At 49.4% G+C, this 26,756-nt stretch overlaps 1 protein-coding gene across 1 annotated transcript in view; it reads left to right on the top strand.

The window, feature by feature from the left end:
- Positions 1-12,302: 12,302 nt before the first annotated feature.
- The window catches only part of FKBP10 (FKBP prolyl isomerase 10), a 49,528-nt gene continuing 35,074 nt past the window's right edge, over positions 12,303-26,756 (top strand). The window contains exons 1-3 of the mRNA XM_086924158.1: positions 12,303-12,672; positions 20,420-20,565; positions 21,763-21,952. Coding sequence (XP_086780284.1) covers positions 12,479-12,672; positions 20,420-20,565; positions 21,763-21,952 — 530 coding nt within the window. The 5' untranslated portion in view covers positions 12,303-12,478. The remainder of the gene's footprint in view (positions 12,673-20,419; positions 20,566-21,762; positions 21,953-26,756) is intronic.

The following is a 26,756-nucleotide window of genomic DNA, read 5'->3' as shown; positions in this document are numbered from 1 at the left end:
GCCTCTCCGCAAGCTTCTCCTACTGTTCGACAGAGAGTGGCAAGTACTGTCACTGATCTGTTCTCACCTTTCTTTGGGTCGCCTAAAACGACCCCTAAAACAGGACGTAGACAGTTGCGTAGTCAACTGCCTGATTACGAGGAAAGAGAAGTGCTGAATGAGTTAGCACGCAAATGGGTTACTGACACTGTTAGGTATGACGTTCAGTCTGTTATGGAAGTTTTCCGACAATGGGATGCACCCACTCAGAGATATGTATTCGAAGAGATGTGTGTATATCTTTGTGAAGATTTGGAGACAAACGATCCAAAACGAAAAATGAAGGAACTATTCCGTATGCGATTCAAATTCTATGAAGGCATGATTGTAGGTGCCGATGTTGAAAAAGCAATAGAGTTGTTGTTATCTTATAGGAGTAAAGGAAACGTGTCTAGATCCCTATATGAGGATGAAATGTCCTGTAGGAAAAAGGCGCAACAGTACCCTATGAGAGAAGTTCCTCCAGTTTGGAGGGAAGGTGATGCGAATGCAAATCCACCCGTTCTGCCGCATTTCCAGCGTGTATGGGTACATGTCCCCTGGAAAAGATCTGAAGTTTTAGCACTCAAGCAGACATTACCTGATCCACGTAAAAATCCTGCAGGGTATTATAAGGAGTCATCACAGACTGCCAGCTGATGTATAATGAATTTAGCAGATGTAGACATGTTGTTTGGGAATGTTGTTCCACAGCCTTTGTGGAGTAAGATTCGTCATGCAGATCATGATCAAGAACTGGGTGACACATGGGCTAATATTGCTGCTGCAGATGCTAGACAAGTTGGTGGTTCTAAACCTGAGCCTTTAGTAGCTGAACTTCCTGGTAGAATTATCACGTACATGAAGACCTTAATGCCTGAATTGCGCGTAAATTGGGATAAGTTATCTGCGTGCAAGCAGAAAAAAGATGAGAATGTGTCTGACTTCTTCACGAGATTTGAAGAGACTTTCGTCGATCACAGTGGTCAGGATATGGCTACCGAGGGTGGCCAAAGATTGTTTGTAGACAAATTCGTACATAATCTGCTTCCTGAACTATGTAATAAATTGAAAGATTCAGAGAGTGCTTGGGCTGTTTCCACATCAGCGCAGATTTTAGCCACAGCCCAGTACTACGAAAATAGACGCAAAGACGAACTAGATAAGGCAGATAAAAAGACTAAAGATTTAAAAACTAAAGTTCTTCTCCAACAAGCCTATCCGCCTCGCACTCCTAGTCAGCCCAATTATCAGCAACCACAGCAGTATTCGAGAAACCCGCAAGGAAACGAGTTTTCTCATCAGCGTTTGCCGTATGGCCCGAACCAGTGTGCCTATTGCAAAGAAGAGGGTCATTTCAAGAATAATTGTCCAGCTCTGGCGCGACGTCTAAATGGTGTTTCCGGTGCAAGAGGTAGAGGTGTTCAACAGACTCCTAGGGGTAGGGGCCGTGGAAATTTCCCCCAGAATACCGCTTCTTTTCCGCCTCAGAATTCTATGAACAGCTTTGATCAACAGAATAACGCGTCTTCTAGTTCGGCTCAGTACTATGCTGATGACTACTACGCAGAGAACGAGAATGAGGGTAATAATTGCTAGGACAGCCATGGACAAAGAGAGGGAGTTGTTTCAGTTCCAGTAGATCAGAATGGACGTTATGTTGAGGTGATTACATCAGGAGTGTCAGAACCTTTTCTGCTGGATACTGGTGCTACAAAAAGTTCGATTATGCACTCAAAACTTCCTGGCGCACCTTTGTCTGGCGAAATTAATGTTTCAGTAGGTTTTTCTGGCGCCCCCGTTAGAAACCCAATCCCTAGTCCTATGCCCCTTTCTGTTGGCCCATGCGAATTAGAAGCACCCCTCATTCTTACAACAGGTTGTGGCGAAAATTTGTTAGGTTTGGATTTGTTGAAGAGATTATATGCGACTTTGTACTGTTCTCCTTCGGGAGTACAACTTACCCTTGGTAAGAAAGTGGTTTCCCCAATGTATTTGTCAAAGGAAAATATTCCAACTGAATTGTCATCTGTTCCAGACATACTTTGGGCAACTGGTTCTAATGATGTAGGTCTTTTGGAGATAGCACCATATGTCATAACATTGAAAGCCAATGTTAGGTTGCCACGTATTCCCCAATACAAGATCTCTAGCGAATGTGAAAAGGCGTTGTTAGCGATCATTTACAATCTGATTGAGAAAGATGTCATTGAGGAAACAACAGGCAACATTTGTAACAGTCCGATTCTGCCTGTCTTAAAGCATACTGATCCTTCACAGCCCCCTGTGTACAGATTTGTGATTGATCTCAGAGAAGTGAATAAGATTGTTGTACCACAGTTTCCAGTCGTCCCTGACATTACTGCCCTATTGACCATGGTTCCAGCTTCAGCCACTTGGTTTTCGGTGATTGACCTGAAGAACGCTTTCTTCAGCATCCCGATTGCTGAGGAGAGCAGAGATATTTTTGGCTTCAATTTAGGAGGACGAAGCTTCCGCTTTAAACGCGCTCCTCAGGGCTATTGTGAAAGTCCATCGATATTCAGTCAGGCTCTGAAAACACAACTTGACACGATTGTTCTACGTGATGGTGCGACTCTGATTCAGTATGTAGACGATCTGCTGATCACTGCAGATACTGAAGAGATTTGCAAGCAAGCCACATTGTCGTTGTTGCGTCATTTATGTGACATGAAGCATAAAGTCTCTCTTTCAAAATTGCAATTTTGTCGACAAGAAGTGACCTACCTAGGTCACATCTTATCGAAGGAGGGAAGGAGACTGACCCCAGAAAGAATACAGGCAATTGCAAGATTGAGTGCCCCAAGGACACAGAGAGAGGTTAGGGCTTTCTTGGGCATTACATCGTACTGTAGACAATGGATACCGAATTTTTCACTATTGGTTTAACCTTTGCTGGCACTTATCTGTAAAGACACACCCGATCCCATGCCTTGGTCTGAAGATTGTCAGACAAGTTTCCATGAGTTGCGTGATGCATTGTGTTCGGCTCCTGTGTTGGGCAACCCCGACTACAGCAAGCCTTTTACATTATATGTCCATGAGAAGGAAGGTTGCGCATTATCAGTCCTGACACAATACTTTGGGGACAAACAGCGCCCATGCGCGTATTTCTCAGCGACTCTAGATCCTGTAGCTAAGGCATTACCAAGTTGCTTAAGGGCCACTGCTGCAGCAGCTGTCTGTATTCGACAGTCTGCTGGGTTAGTAATGAATAACACTCTGATCGTTATGGTCCCACATGCAGTAGACATTTTACTGAACAGAACGAAGACGCAGCACTTAACTAGTGCTCGATTGTCCAGTTATGAGCTGACACTACTAGCGAGTCACATACACATAAAGAGGTGTGATACACTAAACCTCGCTACGTTATTGCCTATTCCGGCAGAGACAAATGAGGTTGAAAAACATGATTGCTGCTTTAGGACAGAAGAAGAGACAAAAGGGAGAGTAGACTTGCAGGACACTCCCCTTCCTGAATGTAATGATACCTTATGGGTTGATGGTTCATGCTTCAAGTTGCCAAATGGTGATACGACTGCAGCATATGCTGTAACAAGATTGCACACGATTTTAGAGGCTGCGCGCATTCCCCACAATTCTGCGCAAGCAGCAGAGTTAGTTGCACTTACAAGAGCGTGTGTGTTGGCAAAAGGAAAGCGAGTGAATGTGTATACTGATAGCCAATACGCCTTCGGCGTGGCTCACAGTTTCGGAAGATTGTGGCGTGAACGTGGGTTCCTGACGTCACATGGTGCAAGAATCCAACATGGTCAGCTAGTTAACGAGCTTCTCGAGTCACTGACCTTGCCGCTACAAGTTGCGATTATAAAATGCAGTGCACACAGAAAGATTCAAGATGATGTTGGTCGTGGGAATGCCTTTGCAGATGAAGTTGCGAAAGAGACTGCAAGGAACACGATGAGTCGAATGTATGTTGTAGGTCCTGCGAGATGGATTGCCGGTGTGGGTATGTGTGAGGACACTATTGAAAGTGTGAAGTCTGTACAATCAGATGCCACTGAGAAAGAGGTGAATGAATGGAGAGAAAGCAAGGGTAGATTGGATGCGAATGGTTGTTGGGTCGAATTGTCAGAGCATCAACGATGGTTGTTACCCGATGCATATGTGCTTGCAGTGGTGACAATGGCCCATGGAATGGCTCACATTAGTGCGAAAGGAATCTGTAAGTTGTTGGCCCCAGTATGGCAGAATAGTGGTATCCCGAAATGCGCTGAGAATTTGGTCAGGAACTGTATGGTGTGTTTGAAGTACAATCCCGGTAGCGGAACCCCAACTCCAGCTGGTCATTTTGCGCCTCCAACGTACCCGTTCGAGGTTTTGCAGCTCGATTTCATCCACATGGAGAGGTGCAACAATCTGAAATACGTGCTTGTTGTTGTTTGCGCTTTCTCCAGGTGGGTGGAAGCGTATCCCCTTAAGGACAACACTGCCTTGTCAACTGCCAAAGCCCTTGTCAAAGAATTCTTCCCTAGATTTGGCATGCCTAGAATGGTCTGGAGTGATAACGGAAGTGAATTTGTGGGACGAGTGATGAAGAGAGTGTGCGAATGTCTAGGCATACACCAGAAGTTCCACGCTGCAAATCACCCCCAGTCAGCGGGATTAGTAGAGTGCAACAACGGCACGTTAAAGTTGAAACTAGCCAAGATCCAAGCCAGCACAGGTCTTAAATGGCCTGACGCCCTGCCTTTAGCACTCCTGTCCACCAGAATGACTGTCCATTCCAGACTAGGATTTAGCCCTCACGAGATCGTGTTTGGCCGCCCAGCCAACATCTGGGGTGTGCCAAGACCCAAGAAACTAAGCGAGATAGAGCACCCTGTACTGCTTGACTATTTGCACGAATTGACAACTAAATTGCATGTTTTACACCAACAGGTCCACGGCTCCTCTCCACCGGCGTCCGACGATCCAGGCCACGCCATTGAACCTGGCTCCTGGGTCCTAGTCCGGAACTTCAGGCGAACCAAGAACGAGGAGCCTCGTTGGACCGGACCTTTCCAAGTCCTGTTAACTACCCGCTCTGCAGTACGTGTCCACGGGAAAAAACATTGGGTGCACGGCGCCCACTGTAAACGGGTCCCGCTGCCCCTTCCATGTGACCGGTGGGTCCAGGAGGGAATTGCTGACTCTGAGACCGAGTCCGTACCACGCTTTGCACTCTTCAGCGATGCACGATTGAAAGGAACTGGTACCGAAAAGGAGAGTGATCTATTTTGCAAGGATTTGTGCCACCGTCAATGCAGTTGGACACTACAGAACCTGAAACATTGTTTGAAGACCACACCGTACCTGGGAAACAATGGTATAATCTTAGGTCAAGACAATACGAACTAGTGAAAACGAACTAATAAGACCCTTTTCCTCCAAGAACTATTTTTGATTTTACAGCTCTCTCGCCCAGGGAACTTGCTCATTTTTGATTTTCGAACCGCCATCCGGTTCTGCTGCTAGGGTCGCGGTTGACAGTCTGGGGAGTGCAGCCGGGGACGTTTAGGTCAACGGTTCTGGTTGGTCTGAGGGAATTACCCCGGGCTGAACAGAAAGCACTCCTTGGCAGAATCAATCTCCCACCGCAGGCAGCAACTAGAGGATGGAGTTTCCTAGGGTAGAGAGACCTGCTAGATCCACGAACTTTAAAAAAAATATATGCACTGTAATGGCCAGAAAAAGATTCTTGATAATATGTATTTTAATGCTGTGTAGCATGATGATGTTCTTGATTGGCTATACTTTATTCACATTTCAAGTTACCTTTGTAACTAACACTCAGCCCACACCTCCTCCTACTGTTCCTCCACACTCCTTTCACCCTCTACCTGAACACGAGTCTGCCAGAAGACTAGAATTTGTAAATAACTCATTCATCCAGCTCCTGCACCAGCACCAGTCTATAGTGAACACCTCGAACTGTTGGATCTGTGGACTTATGCCGCACACCACAGATAAGGGCATCCCTTACTTCGTCCTGCCATTCAGTTACTATGGTTCTCTGTGGGCTTTCCAGACAATGTTCCTGTTTGCCATAGAACCATATCCCCCGCGTCCCACAGGGAGCAATTCCAGCAACAAGGCACTAGTGGCAGGAATAAGGAATATGAGCAGGGATATCGACACGTACCGAACGATTCCCAAAGATGAGTTTACCCCGTACAGTAGATGGAACATCACTCAGTATGGGATTTCCTTGAGTAAGAGCCAGAAAACACGGAAATCCTCTCCGGTTTGGTAAGTAACCCACCGAGGTCACCTATGCCTGCAAGGTATTGGCAGGGATCCCAAAGCACAGTTGGGGAAGAGCATAAGCACGGAAACGTACGTGTTTGCCTCCCGAACTTCCCCTCCATTCTTAGCGGCTAAGGGTACATACTTCATCTGCCATGACAAAGCATACGCATGGTTGCCCCCTGACTTCTCGGGCACATGTTTTATCTAGTTTCTGCTGCCACCCACCTACACGGCAGATTACCATCGGACAAGGACAGTTAGGGGTGTCGTGAGTCAAGACGACACTGCGGGTCAAGAGTTTGGGGACTTCGCAAAGGGTTTCTGCCGTTTTGGGGGCCTATGGTGAACAGCAGGAACATTCGCCAGTTAACGAGGGTAGTTGAATCCGCCGTGACCGAAACGGCCGGTGCCCTTAGTAACTTGACAGCTGAGCTCCAGTTGGACCGACTCATGACCCTTCAGAACAGGGTTGCCCTAGATGTCATACTTGCAGACCGTGGTGGTGTATGTAGGGTGATCCAATCCAGTTGCTGCATTTTCATCCCTGATAATGCTCCGACAGTGTACCAGGCCATCTCCAAACTGCACAAAATCTCTGATTCCCTTCACGTGGATAAACGGGATTGGTCCCTGCTAGGGTGGTTCTGGGAACTGATCTCTGCCTGGGGATGGAAAACTCTGATCTTCATTGGGATGATCTTAGCCATTCTGTTTATGTTCTGCCTGTTTGTGCAGTGCGCTCCTGCAATATGTGGCCTCTTTGCTACTTCATGTGTAAGGAAGCCTGTGTCAAGGGACGAATTGAGCAACAGAATGATGCTACAGCAGCATCTCCATGAATTCATTAATAGAGATTTGGACTCAGATTAGCATGAGTTATTGCCTAATATGAGGGCAAAAGGAGGTTCTGTGGTTCTGAAATTCTGGACCCTGCTGTAATACCGGTATCGAGGTCCAACACTCGTGTCACAAAATATCATCGTACCATGACGAATTTTGTATCGACAGACCGGTGATGATTAGGACATTATCCCTATGCATTTGCGTCGTGATTGAGTGATGCTAACACCCTTAAATCATAGTTTCAGTTCTGAACCCTCGGACTCCATTTTGTGAACGGCATCCATCTTATGGCTTGCCCTCATATAGTCAATTGATTGAGGCCGAGCTTGATCTGAAAGGACACGTCCACCTAAGCTGACTTCCCCATGACCTGGCCAAACTGACTCCACTGCCTCCAGCCAAACCTGTTTGGGCAGCTCCTCGCCCAGTGGCCGAATAAGATAACATCAATGCATAACATGCCATAAACCATTCACTACATACGGACCATGTTTTCTACACACATACACCTGTCCATGTTCCTTGTTTATGGCCAGTTTTACGACGAGGAGGTGCCCTGTTTTATTGGGGTTTCATCGATATCTGATTCTAATTCTGGGCCGGGCTGGGCCATCTATCACAAACTGGACATCTAAAATATGGGTTGGCCGACATGACTGTGCTTTTTGCTCTATCGTGGAAATATGTCTATGACCGTATTGTAAACTAAAGAATTCTTGCCTGCAGCTGTTATTTTTGTATAAAAGGAGAAGGCTGGTTCTGTAAAAACGAACAGTCTCCTGAGAACTTACGACCCGTGCTGTTGTAATTCTAGGACGCTTGTTACTTGGTTGCAGCCAATAAAACTAGATCTCTGACTTCACCTAGAAGACTCTTGGTTTCTGTGGTCCGGAACAGGGAGAACTCAGAGGTCTTCGGGTGTTATCCCCTGGCACCACCGGGTTCCTAAAAACCCGGTGTGAGAAGGTGGCCTGATATGCAGTGCTCACTATTCTAGTGAACACTATGTATCAGTCCAGCAACCCTTATTGATGATTGGTTGTAAGTCAACCTTATAGACCAGCTATCCTAGTAGCGTGGATACGAGCAGTCTAAGGCTAAAGACTCGAGAGGGCGTGTTAAGCCAGCTGTTATACCACACATATGCCCCTTGAATACCAAGTGAAAGGACACCACACAAGTGTTATGAAAATAAACAGTTATTTATTAAGAATCACAACAGCCCTGTACTCTTTATGAGGACAGGGTACTAAGCACAAACCAAAACTCTTACAAAAATACTTAAGTTAGCACAGTATATACAAATGCCCGAGGGGCACGGAAAACCATATACTTTGAAAGTGGAATGCGAAATTACTAGCAGGTAAGTACAGTACTAATAGCCTTTGGAATCGCTAGGACTTGACTATAGAATCGTTAGATTACTTCTAGGAGACCCAGGGGACTCGGGTGCAGAGTGTGCACTCTCACGCGTGATGCCGGACAAAGTCTATGGTAGCTAGGAATTGCAAAGTTAGTGTTCTCGGGCGAACCCGACCTGGTAGGAGGAAAACGAAAGTGGATTCTGACCCTTGGATACTGAGGCTATGCTGGGGCACCGAAATGCCGAAGTTACCTAGCCCAGGGGCTGCAGCTGCATAGGACTCAAAGGACGTCGGGAATCCTCGTTGACGGACCAGGAGCCTGGAAGAAAGAAGTTGCTGGCAGGCGACCAGTGAAGAAAGTTCGGTGGATCCAAGCCTGGATCGATGGAAGATGACACATGAAAGCAGAGGGGACCAAGTTCGAGACTACTAGCCAGTAGTCAGTGGGCACCAGGAGGGCACCGGATGGTAGCCACCTCGACTAGGTGAGTGGGTGACGCTGTGCTCGGAGATCTCACGGACCAGGAGGCGTTGTCGGCGACCAGGATGGAGGAGCGAGCTGTCCCACGAAGATAGAAGCTGTCGGCGTCGCTGGACCCAGGATTGGGCAACAAAGCCTTAGCAAATTCAAACCCACGCGGTGGACCTAAAATGGCGTCTGGAGTGGACCAGGAGGGTCCGGGGTGCCTCTCTTGAAGAAGGAAGCAAGGGCCAGTCTGGAGCAACCAGACCAGCAGCAGTGATGTCGTCGGGCGTCGTGCAGAAGGCCACAAGCCAGCCGGCTAGTAGCCACACAGCGCGGTGAGCACGCAAAAGCAGAAGGGCCCCACGCAGATCGTGGAGATGCTGGAGGGCTGATCTTCGGTGCTGGAGCTGCTCAGGGTTGGGGCTTCTCGGACCCCAAAGCACTCACCAGTGGAAGACTCGGTGGGCTTGTTACAAAGAAGTCGTGCAGTCTTGGCGATCGTCGGTCCCTCGAGGTCTCGTCGCACTCACAGTTCTCAGCTTTGCTGTAGAGGTGAGTAGAGGTCAGAGGTGCCAGGGAAGCCGGGTCTCGTCGAGCTGGGTCGTCGGATTCGTGAAGAAGGACTTGCAGCAGACCGCAGTGTTCTTAGGATGGTGCCCGCTTGATGCAGGGTGACTACTCCTTAGCCACAAGGGAGAATCTTGAAGAAGGAAATCTTGAAGTCCTTTCGAAAAAAGTTGTGTCTTGATTCCAAAGATGATCTAATTTGAACAGGGGGCCCGCTCCCATCTTTATACTAAAAAAGGGGGCTGACCCGGTGACTAGGTCCTGCCTATGGGTGGGACTAGGAGGGGGGTGGTTACACCCCTCTGCCATGCCGGACTTCACCAGGCCAGGGGCTGGTGTGCCCCTGGAACTGGTTCAGACCGGCCTATGCGTAGTGAGCACCGGGTGCCACTCAGCAGTCACCTTCCTGAAAAGCCCTACCTACCCAGGATACACAAAACCATGTCTGGGACGGTGCTAGCACCGCCCCGGACAGGAAACCCTTTGTCCAAGCCTCCCTCGCTGGAAGGACTCCCAGCAGCAGGAGGTCAGACTCGTGTCTGTGGTGGCAGCATCCATTTTGTGGAGCTGAGGCTTCAGTTAACTTTAACCGGGGTTCACAGTTACATACATGTCGTGTCCCTCTAGAAGGGTGGAATGCTAACCCCGTCGCCAGAATTGGCGAGGGGTTAGTATTCCAATTCGTATGACACCTTACTCGACATGTTTTGATAAAGCAATACCAAAGATAGCATTTAACCGCGAGGATTATAATGCACTTAAGAGTATATGGTATGCGATATCACGGAACAGCTATTAGGACTTGGTTCCGCAAGCTGCAGACAGGCTCAGCTCATGCCAGAGCACCATCTCACACGAGTCCAAGCACTCTGCCTTCAGGATTGTCAAGGCCTGCCATAGGAGTGACTGATAGGAATCTGTGTGTCCATTTTAGGGTTAGGTATAGGTATACTACACCTACAGCAAAGGGTGATTACACGACTTTGCCCCAGCTGTCATGCAGCCAGTTGTGTCAAATTTAGGAGGCCAGCCAGGGGTGGCATAATACATGCTGCAGCCCCTGGCAGCCCTGGGTACACCCATGCCCTGAGTTACAGGGTCTGATAGGGTGGCCCAGTACCAATTGGAAATGCACCTAGGGTACATGGAATCCATTTTACAGAGAGAGCAGTAGGCCTGGGGTCCTGATTGGCAGGGCCCCAGGTCGACTATGTCAAAAACCAGCTAAAACACAGGGCAAAAAGTTGGGGGCAACCATAGTCAGGATGTACCTTCCTACACCCGGCACCTCACAGCGCATAACCTTGTACTCATCAATTGGGAGACTATGTTGTACCACAATAAAAGCAGTTGTTTTGTGTGTTTTTCTGTCAGGACATGTAAAATTAATTTCCTGCCTGTATCATTTGGTGCACCCTGCCTTTGGGGCTCAGAAGGCCTGCCAGAGGGGTGGCTTGCACATATGTCCTGGGGAAGTGGTGGCTTTTCCTTTGCTGTGAATGGCAAAGTCAGCACTGCACGACTACTCTACTAATCTGCAGTGGCAGACTGGGAGTCTTGTTTAACTTGGGGATCTCCAAGATGGAATAGTCAGTGCTACAAGCCTTGGGGTACCACTTTAGCTTACATGTCCTGGGTACCAGGGTACCATTTACTACAGACTTAAAAGTAAGTTAGCTATTTCCAGTTGGGTAAAGCCAATAAGACATACACTTTAGGGTCAAAGCACTGGCATTGAGGTCTGGTTAGCAGGCCTCTGTGCACTCTGAGTCGAAAAACCATCAGCATCAGTGGAAAAACTGGGAGTGACCACACAAAATTAGGCCTCTCCTTACACATACATTAAAAGATTTATCAGGGTGAGCCAGTGGTGTCTAACATGCAACATGTGCTTAAGATTTAGCATCAACACAAATTTCAACATAATGACAACAGGAAAAGAGTAAGTCATGCACAATGTGTAATACTGTAGTAAGTATTATGTTTATTACTCCTAAGAATATCGTGCAATAAATATCCGTGTACCCCTTGTTTGCAGATAGTGTGATGCAGAGTTTTGGAGCAGCGCTTGCATTAACTTTTGGCGCTATAAACAACAGCTTAGAATGATCCAGAGAGTTGACTGACAACTCCGTTTGCGCCACTTAGAGCTTTCTGGGCATCTGTGCAAAATCAGTGTAATTTTTGTGAGGTTGTATTTTGAATTCGGTCAGAGGAGGGAGGTAACTGACCATATCCTAACTTATCTGATGATATTTGAGAATTTGGCGATAAAATATGTAATATTGAGAGAAAAAAAGTACGTTTGTTTGTCTAAGAAATTAAAGGGCCCATTGAAGCTTCTCGAAAGTGAGTCTACGTTTCAAAGCTCGAGACACACAAAAGGGTGAGGTTTGGGCTTCATTCAAATGACGGTGAACTATTTAAGATTGCTCCAAAATGAATCAGCGAATAGCAAAAATCTTGGGGATTTAGGACCCGGGAGGAGACCGATTTAAAAACCCCCTTCCAGCTCGAGAGGACCTCTCAGGCTGTCATAGTTTGCTAGAACAAATCCTTTCTTTAATTGTTGCAAAAAATAAAAATATCTAAACTGGGCATCCTGCAATCTTGGAAGTGTTAAAGCTCTCGACCCGCGCGAGACGAGATGGGCTAAACTTTACGGTGTGTGTTTGCTTTTCTGGTCCTCCCCGCCCCTCCCCCCTGCAAACAGGCTGGACAGCTAAATCGCTGCATCACCAGCAGCCCGAAGCCCACTTTACACGTATGCAGAATTCCTGGATATACTCCAGGGTGGGAGTGAGAGGAGGAACCAAAGCAGCAGGGCAGAGGAGCAGCGCGCAGGCACCCTCCATTCCTCCACAAGACCTCGCAGCACCTCCAGACCCGGGACCTTTCAGTAGTCCTCCCCCTACAGCCACCGTCACCCACCACCACTGCCGCCATGCTGTGCGCCCCGCTGCTGCTGCTCCTCAGCCTGTCCGCCCTGCACGCGCTGGGGGACCCCGGGCCCCTGGAGGACGTGGTCATAGACCGCTACGACGTGCCCAAGGTCTGCCCGCGGGAGGTGCAGATCGGGGACTTCATCCGCTACCACTACAACGGCACCTTCAAGGACGGCAAGAAGTTCGACTCCAGGTAGGAGCGCTCTATCCCGGGAGCGCTTTACGGGCGGCTGCAAAGCGCTTTATAGGCATGTGGGATATACGCGTTGGCGACCAGAGCAATTTATAGAAAAGCAAACGCCGCACGGATGCAAAGCGGTCTCCAATCGTGCAAACTTCTTGCAAAACGGATGAAATCGGTTTCTAAAAATAAAAACATATTTTAGAAAAACGCAGGCATGCGACTTATAAAAGAAAAGGAAGGCTTAATACAGGAAAACTATGGGGTTATAGGAGGCAGAAGCAGTTTGCACGAGAACAAATGTAGCGGTTTATAGATAATCATCTTCATGATAAAGCAGTGGATAAAAGTGCAACTTGGTGTATGGCTGCCAAATCGGTATATGGAAGAGCGCCCTGTTAAGGGCATGACTGCGGTTTGTAAAACATATATATATACGTGGCAGCTAAATTAGACCACTCTGGCGCCCCAGTGCATGACAGCCGAAGTTGTTGATAAAGCTAGACCTGCACAGACATCTCATGTTAGGACAGACAGTGCGACCTATGAAAGAAAAGAGCACTATTGGATGCTCAAGCGATTTATAGACGAGGAGCGTGGCACGGCACCCCTGAAACAGAATGGCACAGTGAGATATCCGACTGGTGCAAGAAAAGGCCTTAGGCAAGAATTTACGCGAGTTTTTGGACATAAAGTTTCTTAATGTCAACTAAATTATTGGGGGGTGAACGCAAATTAGAGAACTGGGCAGAGGCAGAGAGAAGGTGCGAGGCCTGTCCAGGCTGCCAGGCCTACCTCTGAAAGACTGATAACTGGTCTTCCAGCTTTACCTCCGGTTTCTCACCTCGAAGTTGCTGTAACTTGTGACGGTCGATCTGCGTACAAATCGATTGTTTTTTTGGCAAGGTTAATGTCACAATATGAAATAGCCCGATCAGTCACCATCTGTAAAGAGATATATGCTCTAAATGTGATGTATACAATAAAGCGCTACACTCTGCCTGCAGTGCATGGGGCTTTGCACGCGTTCTGCACAAGCTCTGTTCCGGCTGCACAACTGTTTCCGGTTTTCAGGATGAGGGTATGCCGGGACAAGATGGGGCGGGTGGGGTTCGAGTTGCTATGGCACCAGATCTGTAGACGTGTCACCCCAGCCGCCTCCACGACGTTCAGCCCCCGGGGTCCCACGCCAGGAGGAGGGTCCGACTGCTGAACCAATCCCACCTCTTCAAAAGGCCTGCTTCTGTAGTGGGCGTGTGCTTTTATGTTTTATAGCCAGTGATTTCTTTCAAAGTTTTGAACTTTATGAAGTGCTTGGAAGTTGGAGCTTGACTCCAAAAGCAGGTTTGTATTGAAATACCAAAAGGAAATGTAGATTAGCTGTGAAGTGAAAAGGGATATTGTATTCATCTTTTTGCAGCGATGTTTCCAGTCAAAGAACACTATTGTATTTCCCCGACTCAAAAGCGCCATTTTTGATTGGATGATACACTAATCAGCGGTGTGCACCAAACCACATCCACATATATGGATCTACGTATATTTAGGAGAACCTGCTCGTTTATTGGAATAGCTGAACCATTTAATTGTCAGCTTTGGCATCCTGCTTGCAAATGCATGTTATGTCAGAATATTTAAGGTATCAGCTATTTTTTGTTTCTTTTCATTGTGTAGGTTTGTCTCAATGTAATGGAGCTCTGCATTATGGTAATTTTTGTCTGGGGAGGGTGGTGGGGGGTGACTATGCAATAGATGCCCCAAAGTGACATGGTGCCCTATGCAGAAATGGAGACTTTCTGGGTCACGGGTCTATGCAGACAACGTTTCTTAGTGGCACAGGGGTTCTATGTAGAAACTTTGTTTTTCAGTGTCATTGTGTTTCTGCAGTAAGTAGTCTCTCAGTGGTATAGGAGCCTATGCAGAAGGGTGTTTGCTTTCACAGGGGATGTGATGGGTCATAAGTGACCTAGAGCCCTGTGCAGAAGTGGAGTCGTTTAGTGTCGCATGGTTTGTGCAGAAATAATGTATTTCAGGGAAATAAGACCCTATGCAGAAGTGGATTTTTTACTCTCACTGGGTCTATGCAGTAGACAGTCCCTCAGTAACCTAAGGACCTATGCAGAAAGCGTGTCTGGGTGGGTCACATGATCTATGTAGTAGCTACACCCTCCGTGACTTCGGGTCCTATGCAAAACTGAAGTTGTATGCAGAAACATAACGGCCAATGCGGGAGTGGAATCTTTTACTTTGAGGGGCCTGTGCAGCAGATACTCTGTAAGTGGCACAGGGCTCTGCAGAAGCGTAGTCTAAGTGGCATATGGCTCAATGCAGAATTCAGAGCCTATCAGTTTGACGAGAAACATGGATTGCATAGTGCTTAGTGTTACAGGGGAGTGTAGTCCTTATCTTTGGCAGCACCGTTTGCATAGTGAGGCCTACCCACTACTTCTGTTTAGAGTAGTGTAAAATGTGTCCTTGTCTTGACCCTGTTGTACAGCAGAGAGAGAAGTTCATAGCGCTTAGAAGCAAGGTTTTCCATGACATAGATCTGTTCTTAATGCTCATTGAAGATAGGGTAGAGATACTCCTGCAGGATCGACTGTGGATTTGATAGAACAAAGTGCTGGCACTGGAGGCGTGGCCAGAGACAGCAATGGGCGTGGCCAGACACGCTAGTGTGGCTGGCAAGGGTCTGTTAAAGATTTTCCAGGAAAGGTCAGCGGGGAGTGAAATCTAACCTAAATGTACGGGCAGACTGCAGTATTCACATCTTACAGCAACTTACCTTAGAAAGAGGGCTTTGTCTACAGCTCTCTTCATGAATGTAAACACTGCGCGCCCCTCACCCCCGCGGCTGAACAGAGCCTGTCTGTGCTGCCCCAGCACCACTCTCCTGGGCAAGGAGCTATGCGCGGGCCTGTGATGGACTTGCAGCCTTTATTCTCATTATAAACTCCTGCATTTTCTGACTGTGCCAGTGGGGGGCGCTATCCGCCAGGAGACCTCTGACCGACCTACTGTCCGCAGTCTCAACATATGCATGGCTGTGATTTAGGGGGAAGAGAGCTCTGACAACTTACCTGCTTCCGTGATGTCGAGTCGTGTTCAGTCATCATTCATCCATGTCGCGCCACACCACGTTCTCACCCAGACTGATATTGCTCGTACTTATGTTTACTCCTGGAAAGGCTGCCGACACCAACATGTATACAAATGTGCATGCCAGCGTGATGTATGTCCTGCACAAGCCCCCGTAGTGCCCAGAGTTCCCCTGTGGGGGCAGTGTTCTCGGGTCGACCTGTAGCTTTCATCCTCCAGACTAGCTGCAGCTGTAGGGTTCGGTGCGCCAGAAGGGCTGCTGTGGCCTTGTTCTTAACGAAGGGCCCTGAAGTAATGCGACTGTACCCGGAGGAGACCGGATGCTCCAGGAGGCGTCTACAGGTGCTATTTGTAGTTTCGGCGGTACCTATCGGGCCCTAATTCTCTAGGTGGTCGATAGCAGCTGCTGGCGGCATTCACAGTGCAGCCTTCTGGGGTGCCCTGGCTGGCAGCGCTCCTAAGTGAATACTCACAGGTTCAGAATTCCCTTATACAGGATATCTCTAGCCGTGCTGCTATTAACACAATTACGGTATTTCTCTCATGAGGTTTGCAGACCTTTCCGACCCTATCGCTTTACCTGGTGCCTTAATTGCTGAAGTTCCGGTTTGGAGCACTGTTTGTTGAGTTCTGGCCTTTGAGACACAATGAACTTTATAGCCTTACTACCCCCCCCCCCTCCAGTAATGTATAATATTCATACTTATTGGGGTTTTTGGTCAATGGGCTTCATCTATTGGTCTGTTAGACTATCACTCACGTTTTTCCTCCGCCCACCACTACATGGGACAGTGAGTCAGCCCACTTTACGCACAGGCTTCCTTCACTTTCATTGGCTGCACTAAGCTTATGCACATTTTTGTTGTACTCCTTCAGATGTTAGCATATTTTTTCTTTTTGTGGAATGCGCCTGTAAGAAAAACAGTTAAAGCAAAATATCAGATAAAGAAGACGATCATATAGTGTTTGTGCCATCAACAGTAGGTGGGAGAAAGTAGGTGAGACAAAGGTCTAAACTAGTTTCCTCCCTTGGTCCAAAAAAGTGCATCTTGGCATACCCCTTGATGAAGTGTCCTTATTTGCATGTACTTGGAGTGTTTTTAGATATAGCTTAAAGCCAATATTAAGCATTATTTAATTCATAAAAGTATGCAGCACCTGTATACCTTTATCCTTCTAACAGTCTGACATCACTGCTCACCTGTAATATGAAAGTGGCATCACTACTTCAATGTAATAAGTTATTACAGGTGAGTTGTAGCATCATTATCACCCCACCAGAGACAGCAGACTGAAATCAGCTTCCTGAATTGGACCCAATTGTAACTTCAACAGTTTGAGCGAAGTGGCTTTGCGGTTCACTTTCCGTAGAAATGTCTTTTCATGAAGATAGTCAGCTTCTAATAATAAGATATTTTTCATAATATTTGTATTTATTGCAGAGCTGGTGTTCTGTCGAGGGAAGAGCTGAAAATAGCCTACACAGTACCATACGTTCCATAAAGATGTCTTTGACAGAGATTTTGCACTAAGAAGCAAATGTGTCTTTACAGGAAATTAGAGGCTACATATTGGCGTGTTTGCTTTCACGGTATAGAATCCACATTAATTCTCTATATCTGCAACCAGAGCATTCGTTTCATCAGAAGGATTAAGGGAGTGCCGATTTAAAAGTGGGTGTGAGAGATGACAAGTTTGTCATATGTTATAAACTGCACATTATCCAAGATTCCTCGAAGTTCCATGCGTAATAGAATGTGTGGCCTTGTTTCTCTATATGGTCAGAAACGTCTTGGTACCTACCAATATTCTTCTAATCTATGATGGGTGTGCTGCATCCCATATATTAAACAGGCTTGGCAAATGCAATAGGTCTGGCGTTGGCTACCAGCCTTTTGCATTTGCCGATGCTTGTTTTTTTTGTTGCAAAACGCCCTGAAGCAAACAATATTTTTAGGTTTCAAAAACAGAACATCTTGATATAATAGTCCCGGTCCCTGGCACTAAAGGGAACTACTTTTTGTGTGGATGTGGGCAGAGTGCCATCACTCCCATTGAAGTCAATGTCTGAAGTGGGCAGACCCACTGCCCTATGCTGGAGAGTGGAGAAGAATAATGTGAGTGACACAACAACAGACCAATGGATGAAGAGCCCTAGCTGAAAGTCCGTCTAAGAGAGAATATATTATACATACATAGTTTTAATAAAATGAAAAGATCTTGTTTGACGCCAGACCAAACATAACACCGCAAGCACCTCTGGGATTGGGCCTGTGTCCTGGCTTCAAGGCTTCCATTTTGGCTCACAGAAGAAGCCTTGTTGGGGCAGGAATCTTTCAAAGCCACACATGCAAACACAGACATGCCCAGTCCTCCTTTCCTCTTGTGAGCGCTGATGAAATTACCGGATTAAAACATGTGTCCCCAGGCAAAGTTCTGTCGAAAAGTAGGCGCGCCCCGACCTGCTGAGTCCCGCGGCGAGGAGAGCTGACCTCTGAATGAGGGAAGATTGGTTTTTCCAAGTGGCCAGTTCGGACGATCTCTAGATAGCTTGCTGATTTCTCAGCGGCTGAGAATGCACGACAGTCCGTGACCTTTGGCCGGTATGCAACGCGCGTGCCCGAGCAGTGTTTGTAAGCATTCATGCATTCCAATCAAAGACGCGTTTCAAGATGGCGTGCGTGTAGCCGTGCAGTTCTGTCAATGCAGGAGGGGTGCGGAACTTCCAAGGTTCCCAACTCCACTTCACTAGCTTCCAAGAGAGCCAAAAGTTGAAGGTGGCAGGATCAGAGCACATTTTATTGGGTGTATTCACAACTGCATTTTGTAGTATGTAAAGTAGTGCTAATCTCGTACCACAAAATACTGTTCATAGACCTGTGGGTAGAGACCTTTGATGCCTCCGATCTTGTCTGTGCGGAGTTCTTGCCACAGTTAAGCACCACACATGGCTGCTCACAGGTACTGCAATACTTTCTCTTCTCTGTATAATATACATACAAACATTCACATATGCTCGTATTGTGTTGTCTATATCATAGGAATGAACTTTATCTTGGTTTCCTCAAATATTGGATTTAATTACTACATTACAGAGCAGACTAGCCTGTCTCAGGCTCTGGTTACTGCACAGGTAAATATAACTAGCCATTTAAAGTCCCTACGTTGGCTGCTTGTGCCCACACCCCTAGTATTTAAGGTCCTCTATACTTGCCACAAGGGGCATTATAATTTATAATGTATTGGTACCAGATTTCTGGCTATCCTCTCTATGCCATTTATAGATAATGGGGTAGCCCCTGAAGTCAAGACGGGCCTGGGCGCAATAAGGAATGAAAATAGTGGTCCGTGACCAACAATTGAAAAATTCACAATTTACGTTGCATAAAATATTGCATCTTGATTATTAAATAACCTACAAGATATATTTATGCATGTACATTATACCTATTTATGCATCTATACGAGTTCATAGACCACACAACAAATAAGCGCCAAACTATGTAGTAAAATACAAGATATTTATTTTTAGAACAAATCAAAATTTGCTCGAGCAATGACCATAGGTTGCGCGCAAGGGAAGGGGAGGAAAAGATAAGAAGGTAGTGGTGTTGATTAGTGAAAGCGTGAATCAGAGTAAAGGATAGTCAATTTGATATTTTTACAAATACTGATAACTAAGACCAGTTACTGCAAGCCTGTCCTTGCGCGCAACCTATGGTTATTGCTCAAGTAAATTTTGATTTGTTCTAAAAATAAATATCTTGTATTTTACTACATAGTTTGGCGCTTGTTTGTTGTGTGGTCTATGAACTCGTATAGATGCATAAATAGGTATAATGTATAGCCATAAATATCTCTTGTAGGTTATTTAATAACCAAGATGTAATATCCTTTCTATGCATCATACTTTCATTTATACATTCTGATGTAAATCACCCAACATCCTCTCGTTCACTGCTTTATCAGACCCAGATGTGGTGATTGCTCTATGAGCATGCAGTAAAAAACTTATTTAAAGTTAGGTCCTGGTTTTAACTGTCTGCCACAAATAAGTAATGTGAGTGCCAATAGCTTTAGCTTTCTTCTTCATGTCTACCTTCCTCTGGGAATCGCCATTGTACCTACATGAAAGGCACAGGCTGTACGTTCAATAGGGCAGAGTTTCGTAAACCCGATAGGCCGCGTCCCAATGGTGTCGCCAAGTAGAGGATTCCATTTGTTCCGCAGAATAACTGACCTAGAATGTGGAAAACTTCACGTCAACGACGAGTCTGAGAAACTCGGTACTTTTTGAAATATTTCTGAAACCTTGTACCCTCAACAAAAGGAAGTAAGCTCATCGTCTTACACACATGTTCTAAGGAGTAGTTCGCCTAATGCTATTGGCTGTTTGGGTGTACACTTTCTCCATTCCAGTGCTTGCATTGAACTCCCTGGGAACTGCTCTGTAACTATATTACTCGGTGTCCGTGGTACGCTTCAGCACATCACACCCATATATTTTCATATATTTTACTTTTGGCAACGCTTACACTGGAAAAAATAATCTCCTATTAGTCTCTTTTTCCTTTGCTCCAGGACCGCTGTCTATAGTGCTGAAGCCCTGCCCACATCAGAAAAAACTGGGTAAACTAAGACTGTCTTTCTTTTGTTCTAGCTATGACCGTGGAAATGCAGTGGCCGGCTTTGTGGGAGTGGGTCGCCTTATCACCGGCATGGACCGAGGCCTTCAAGGAATGTGTGTGAACGAGAGGCGCCACCTCATTGTACCCCCTCACCTTGGCTACGGCAGCATTGGAGTCAGTAAGTACACACACATCGCACATGTAGATCGCCAATGTGAAATTCAACTATGACAGATACTACACAATTCCTTCATTACTTTGAGCCAATTATTAATGTTGATTTACTAATGGTAGACTGGGAGTAGGTCGTACATCGACCATGAGGAATGAAGCCAGACTGGTAGACATCTATTAATTATTATTGCTGCTGTCAAGTGACTTGTCCTGTATTTTTAGATTGATTGCACAGTGGGAATTGTATGCTTATACTCATGCAAGTTGTGAAACTATAAGTCCCAGTGTGCAAGGCGCCGTTGGCTGGATATTCTGGTCTTGCAAACAGTGTCGCCCATGTCGTGTGACCACTTTATAGTTGTGCATGTTCTTGGTGTTCATGACTTGTCCTTCATGCATTTGATTTGATAACCTCATGCCTAGCTTGACAGCTGGTAATGTGCAGATGTTGTGGTGGTAACAATGCAGTTAATCCTTTATTCCTAATTCACTCTATTGCTCATGCTATCTTGCAAATCTTTGCACCCAACTGCCTGTGAATAAAATCTCGACATCATTTTGAGGTTTTTTTTTCTGTTTGGCAACCAGGTGGGTAGTTACCACGTATAAACTGCTGGATTATAATTTGCAGACTAGGGTCAGTGGAATACACACACAGACACTTGATGTTATTCTTTATGGAAACTTCAAAGTTTTATTGCATCTGCTATACACCTCCTTTCTTCCAGTATACACATTTATTTACTTAAATTTTTTTCCCAGAGGCGACAAAAGTTAAAATTGGGTGACATTTTGTTTTCCTGTCTATTCTGCATGTCCCTTTTATCCTCTTGAAATCCAGAAATGGAACGAATACTCTAAACGTGACCTTCAGAATTAGGCATGATACTCCACTTAGAGCCTCTAGAACTGGACTCTGTTCTCCAGATCAGGTCTACAGAGCTGGACATGATGATCCTGGGCTGTGGAGAGGGGGACAGAACTGGGCCAAGTACCTTAGTTGAGACTGTCAGAACATGGCAAAATATTCCAGGTCTGACCTCCAGAACTGGACACAATACTCCAGATGTGGCTTCTAGAAGTGGACACAATTCTTTAAGAAGTGGTGCAGACACCGGTTATGTTTTTGGATGGCAACTGTTTATGACAACGGTGAGTGCTCAGTGTGTAACCGCTCTGTCCCATTCGTCTCTTCTTCCAGCGGACCTAATCCCCCCAGATGTCACCCTGTATTTTGATGTCATCCTGGTGGACATTTGGAACAAGGACGACAAGTTGCAGGTCACAACAATTCACAAGCCCGAGCACTGCAACCGCACAGTGCAAAACAGTGACTACGTGCGGTACCATTACAACGGCACCTTGCTCGATGGAACCTACTTCGACTCCAGGTATGGCCTGAGTGCTTCCTCTGGTTGGGTGGGGTGGGACAAAGGAGTTGTATCTAGTTCATGAAAAAGTTCTCCCAGCCAGCATGCTGATTCTCACCACCTCACTTCCATTTGCGCAACTAAAGTTGCTTTGTTGTGTGAAAGGGAGAGAGTAGGATAGCCCCACGCTTTCCGCAAGTTCTGTCACACAATCTGGCTGTTCAGCACCACACACAGTCCGTTGCACCATTATCCAAAGGTGTGTGCATGAGTGTTACATCCGTTTTGTACTGGAAGGTTAGTTTTCTAGTACAAAATACTATGCTTAAGTTAACTTATTTTTTTTTTCCTATTTTGTATGTATATTGTACAGTGTAACACACAAGGACAGTTTAAAAGTGTGGAGAAGGGGGGCGTGGCCAAGATGGCGGCGTGAGCAGACGTGCTTTGTCGGAGCTCCCGCCGCCGGCCGTTATCTATAGCGCTTTTTTCAGCAACAGCCCGGACCCGAGCACTTCCCCGGCGGGCTGAGGCCGGCATTGCTGCGGGGGACTGCTGGACAGCTGTGTGGGCGATTCCCGCGGTAGAACCCCGGCTGGGCCCGGCCCGGTGATCTGGCGGCACGGACGGCCTGAGGGGAGCGCGGAACGACAGCGAGGCCGCGAGAGGCGGAGCCTGCGGGCCGAGTCGCGGACGTCTGTGCCCAGCCGCTGCGTCGGTGAGCCCGGCCCGCGCGACCAAGCGCGAGGCCCCCGCGACCATCTGCCGGGGGCTTCTGCGGGCTCGCCACGCGGACCTACTGCAGCCTGACTGGTGGCGCCTGGCGGCGGACTCGGCCTGGGTCGGGTGGACGACCCGTAACACGGAGGTGAGGAGAAGCGGTGAGGGAGGCCCCCACCCCCCAGCCCGGCGGACCCCCTCCCACGTGGGCTCACCGGGAGTCGGCAGGGACCGGCAGACACCCCCACGGTCCTGTCCGCTGGCAGCGGGACACGTCGGCAGGCCGAGACACCGGAAAGCACACTCAGCCGACACGGGGTCGGTTGGCAAGGTCCACAGCAGTCACCCATCCCTGCCTGCGGTGCTACCCGGTCCCTGGCTGCATCTGCGCACCTGGGCCTTCAGCGGAGGAGGTGGTGAAGGGTCGGTGCGGGGGGTGCGGAGAGGCGCCATAAGAGCTACGCACGTGGTGGGACAGCGCGAGGGCCCTCATCCTGAGCGGGCACCGAAGACGCCCACACGAGCAGCCAAGCCCCCCCCGGCCACGACCCCCACGGAGGTGAGCGGACCCCCCTCGCCGCGAGGAGGCCTCAACGACCACTCTGGGCTTTCGCCCCCAGAACAGTGCATCGTGGTGTGCCGCGGGCGCCATCTTGGGTGGCCTCCCACCCGGCCCGTCCAGCGCTCTCCGTCCTGCCCTCCACAGCCGGTGCTCCTGCTCCTGCCACGCGGCCCCTATACCTGGCTATAGCCCTGTGGAGCGTCCCACGGCCCCCCTGGCCCGGCCACGGGCTTGTAGAGAGGCCGCGTCACACTGCTCCCCCGGAGTGGTGGAAGATTGAGGGGATCACGGGGGAGCCACTCACGCGGCACTGGTCGTCCCGGGGCCGGAGCGGTGCCCACCAAGATTGAAGACAGGTCTGCGGCCAGCGGAAGGTGTCACCGGCGGACGCAGCTGGGGTCTCGGGGACGACATGTCCGGCGGAAGGCCCAGGAAAGATCGCACTATCAAGGATCTCTTCACCCCCCCCACCGTGGGGAAGCGGAATGGCCCCGGGGGGTCAAACCCCCGAGGAGACACGGACAAGCAGACGGTGGACCTACCACCCCCGGGGGGGGGCAGACCCCGAGGCTCCAGTCACGCGGTCCTTTCTGGAGTCCCTGTTCACGGGGCTGAGGGAAGACATCCACGCCCTAAAGAAGGAGCTCCAGGATGAGATCAAGGAGGTCCGCCGCGACACCGACGCCATAGGGGAGAGAGTGGCAGACCTGGAAACGAAGAGCGACACCCGGGACGCCGAAATAGAGGCCCTACGGCAGGAGTTGGCCCGCATTCACGACCAGCAGGTGGATCTCCAGACTCATGCTGAAGATTTGGAGAACCGCTCCCGGCGGCATAATATCAGGATCCGAGGAGTGAAAATGGCCCCGGACACGGAGGACCTCTTTCGGTTCACGCAGGGCCTCTTCAACCACATCTTGGGCCGACAGGCGGATGCCCCCCTGCGACTGGATAGAGCCCACCGAACGGGCCCGCCGAGAGCCGATGCAACGCACCCCCCAGACATCTTGGTGTGCGTGCAGGACTTCAGGACGAAGGAGGAGATCCTGAACAAGGCACGCCGCATGGACAGGATCATATTCGGCGACCATGCACCGGCGCTCTACCAGGATCTGGCTGCACTCACCCTCGAGAAACGGCGCATTTTTCGGCCAGTGACAGCGGAACTGAGGCAGCGCAACATTTCCTACAGCTGGGGGCACCCCTTCCGCTTAGTCTTTCGGCTCGGCAATATCCTTCATCAGCCACGCACCCTCAGGGACGCTTGCCGCGTGCTGGGCCTGGAGGAACCGGTGGTCGACGATGAGTCACCGGGAGACAAGGCTCCGGCTGAGTCCGGCCCGGGCCGCTGGCAGCAGCAACGACGCAGACGCAGACCGAAACGCCCCGCGGCGACCGAGATAGAAGAGGGCCAGAGGGCCGCGGTGGAGACGGTGGCGCAAGGCCTGGCGCCGTCGAACAATAACTGAACGCTGGGAGAGCGACGCACCGGTTCCACAAGCCATGATGGGTCCGGGCTAACCTAGTCCGGCGGCGGGGGCGCGTGCAGAGCGCTCCTGGGTCTTCCCTGATGGTGACTTTGTCTTTTCGTCTGTGGCGGAGTGCTTCGAGCAGGCCGACCTGCTCGCGACGCCGCCACGGCCCCCACTCTACGGACTTACCTTACCACGGGTCCAGTGGCCATGAGTCTGGACCTGGGACAATCTTGGACTATGTTTCTTTACCAGTTGGGGTGATGGACGGGGTAGGGGGGTGGGTACCGGGAGTTGGATGGGAACTGTTTGCACTACGTGAGGGGGGGTTCCGGGTGGGGGGGTTGCTCCGACTGCTCCGGTTGAGCGGGGACCAGGGGGGACAGCTTGAGTTGGGGGGGTCCTGGGGAGGGAAGGGGGAGGGGCGGGGGGGATCTCCTTGTCCAGAACGTTCGGTCACCGAGGGTTGCCCTACCGCAGCCCCTAGCGCAGCGACTTCCACGACCCGTGGGCCCACACTCACGGCCACCGGGCAGGCTTGGCTTCCCTCGTACGATCCCAGATATGTCACGACACCTCATAGTGCTTACGCTTAATGTGCGGGGCCTCAACAGCCCGAACAAACGAAAGGCGATCTTATCCTATCTCGAGCGCTCCAAGGCGGACATCTGCCTCCTCCAGGAAACACACCTTGTGCGCAGCGACCAGCATAGACTCAAATCCCGCGCGTTCCCGTGGCAGTTCTTTTCCTCTTCCCCGAAGAAGTCTGCGGGGGTGGCGATCCTAGTGGCTAAATCCTTTGAGGGGAAAGTCCTCCAAAAAGAAGCCGAAGTTAGAGGGCGGCTCCTACTCTATAGCTTCCAGCTCGCGGGTCACACCCTGCTTGTGGGCTCAGTTTATGGTCCGAATGAGGGACAAGAAAAGTTCCTGCACACAGCCCTGGAGACGATCACAGCCACCACACACACCCACTTGCTGCTAGGGGGGGACCTCAACCTAGTCTTTCATAACACGGTGGATCGCTCGGGACAGAGATCGGGTCAAGTAGGGGCGCTCACAGCGGCGGGTCACGCGCACCTGGCGGACCTGGGCCTCATCGACCTCTGGCGGCACACGCACCCCCAGGTCACCGCCTACACGTACTACTCGGCCGCTCATAAGACGTATGCGAGGCTAGACTATTTCCTGGGCTCTTCGCAGCTAGCGCTACATGTGGAGAGCGTGGAGATACTGCCGGCCTCGCTCTCAGACCACTGCCCAGTGGTGGCGACGCTTCGGGTGGGTGCCATGCCGGCACCTCAACGGCACTGGAGACTGCGGGACGGTCTCTTACAGCTGCCTGACACCCAGACCAGGCTCACATTGGCGATCGACCGCTTTCTGGAGCACAACGCAAACGACGATACCTCCAAGGCGACCCAGTGGGCAGCCCTTAAGGCAGTCTTGCGCGGGGAAATCATATCCATTGCCACGGCCAACAACAAGGAGAGGGAACTGAAACGAGCCGAGCTCTCCCAGCGCGTGGCGGAATTAGAACAGATGCACCAGCGCACGGGGGCGTCCAGGGCATGGCGTCAACTGTGCGCCGAGCGGAAAATGCTGGCGGCCTTGGATCAAGATGTGGCGGAATACGCCGCGATGCGCCTCAAACACGTTTACTATACCGGTGGCGACCGTTGCGGGAAACTGCTGGCGAGTAGACTTCGGGCGCAGACTCAGAGGCAGCAGGTGAACTCTCTCCGGTTGCCCAGTGGCGGCCTGGTCACGGAGAACGCGGCGATTGCGACGGCGTTTGGGGATTACTATGCGGCACTCTACGACGCGGATCACCTGGACCCTGACACCGGCCCAGCCTATCTGCGAGGCGCGGACCTCCCCGCCCTCACCCAAGCCCAGGCGGACTTCCTGGAGCGGCCCATAGGCCTGGAAGAGGTCATTTCGGCCATTGCCCGCCTAAAAGTCGGGAAATCCCCGGGACCCGACGGCTATACCGCGGCGTTCTACAAGACCTTTTGCCAGCGACTTGCCCCCCTCCTGCGTGACCTATTCAACACATTTGACACGCCTGGTG

The sequence above is a fragment of the Lissotriton vulgaris genome, chromosome 5 (assembly GCF_964263255.1).
Source record: "Lissotriton vulgaris chromosome 5, aLisVul1.2, whole genome shotgun sequence".
Lineage (NCBI taxonomy): Eukaryota > Metazoa > Chordata > Amphibia > Caudata > Salamandridae > Lissotriton > Lissotriton vulgaris.
The sequence above is the reverse complement of the archived record's forward strand: the minus strand, read 5'-3'. Positions and strand labels throughout refer to the sequence as shown.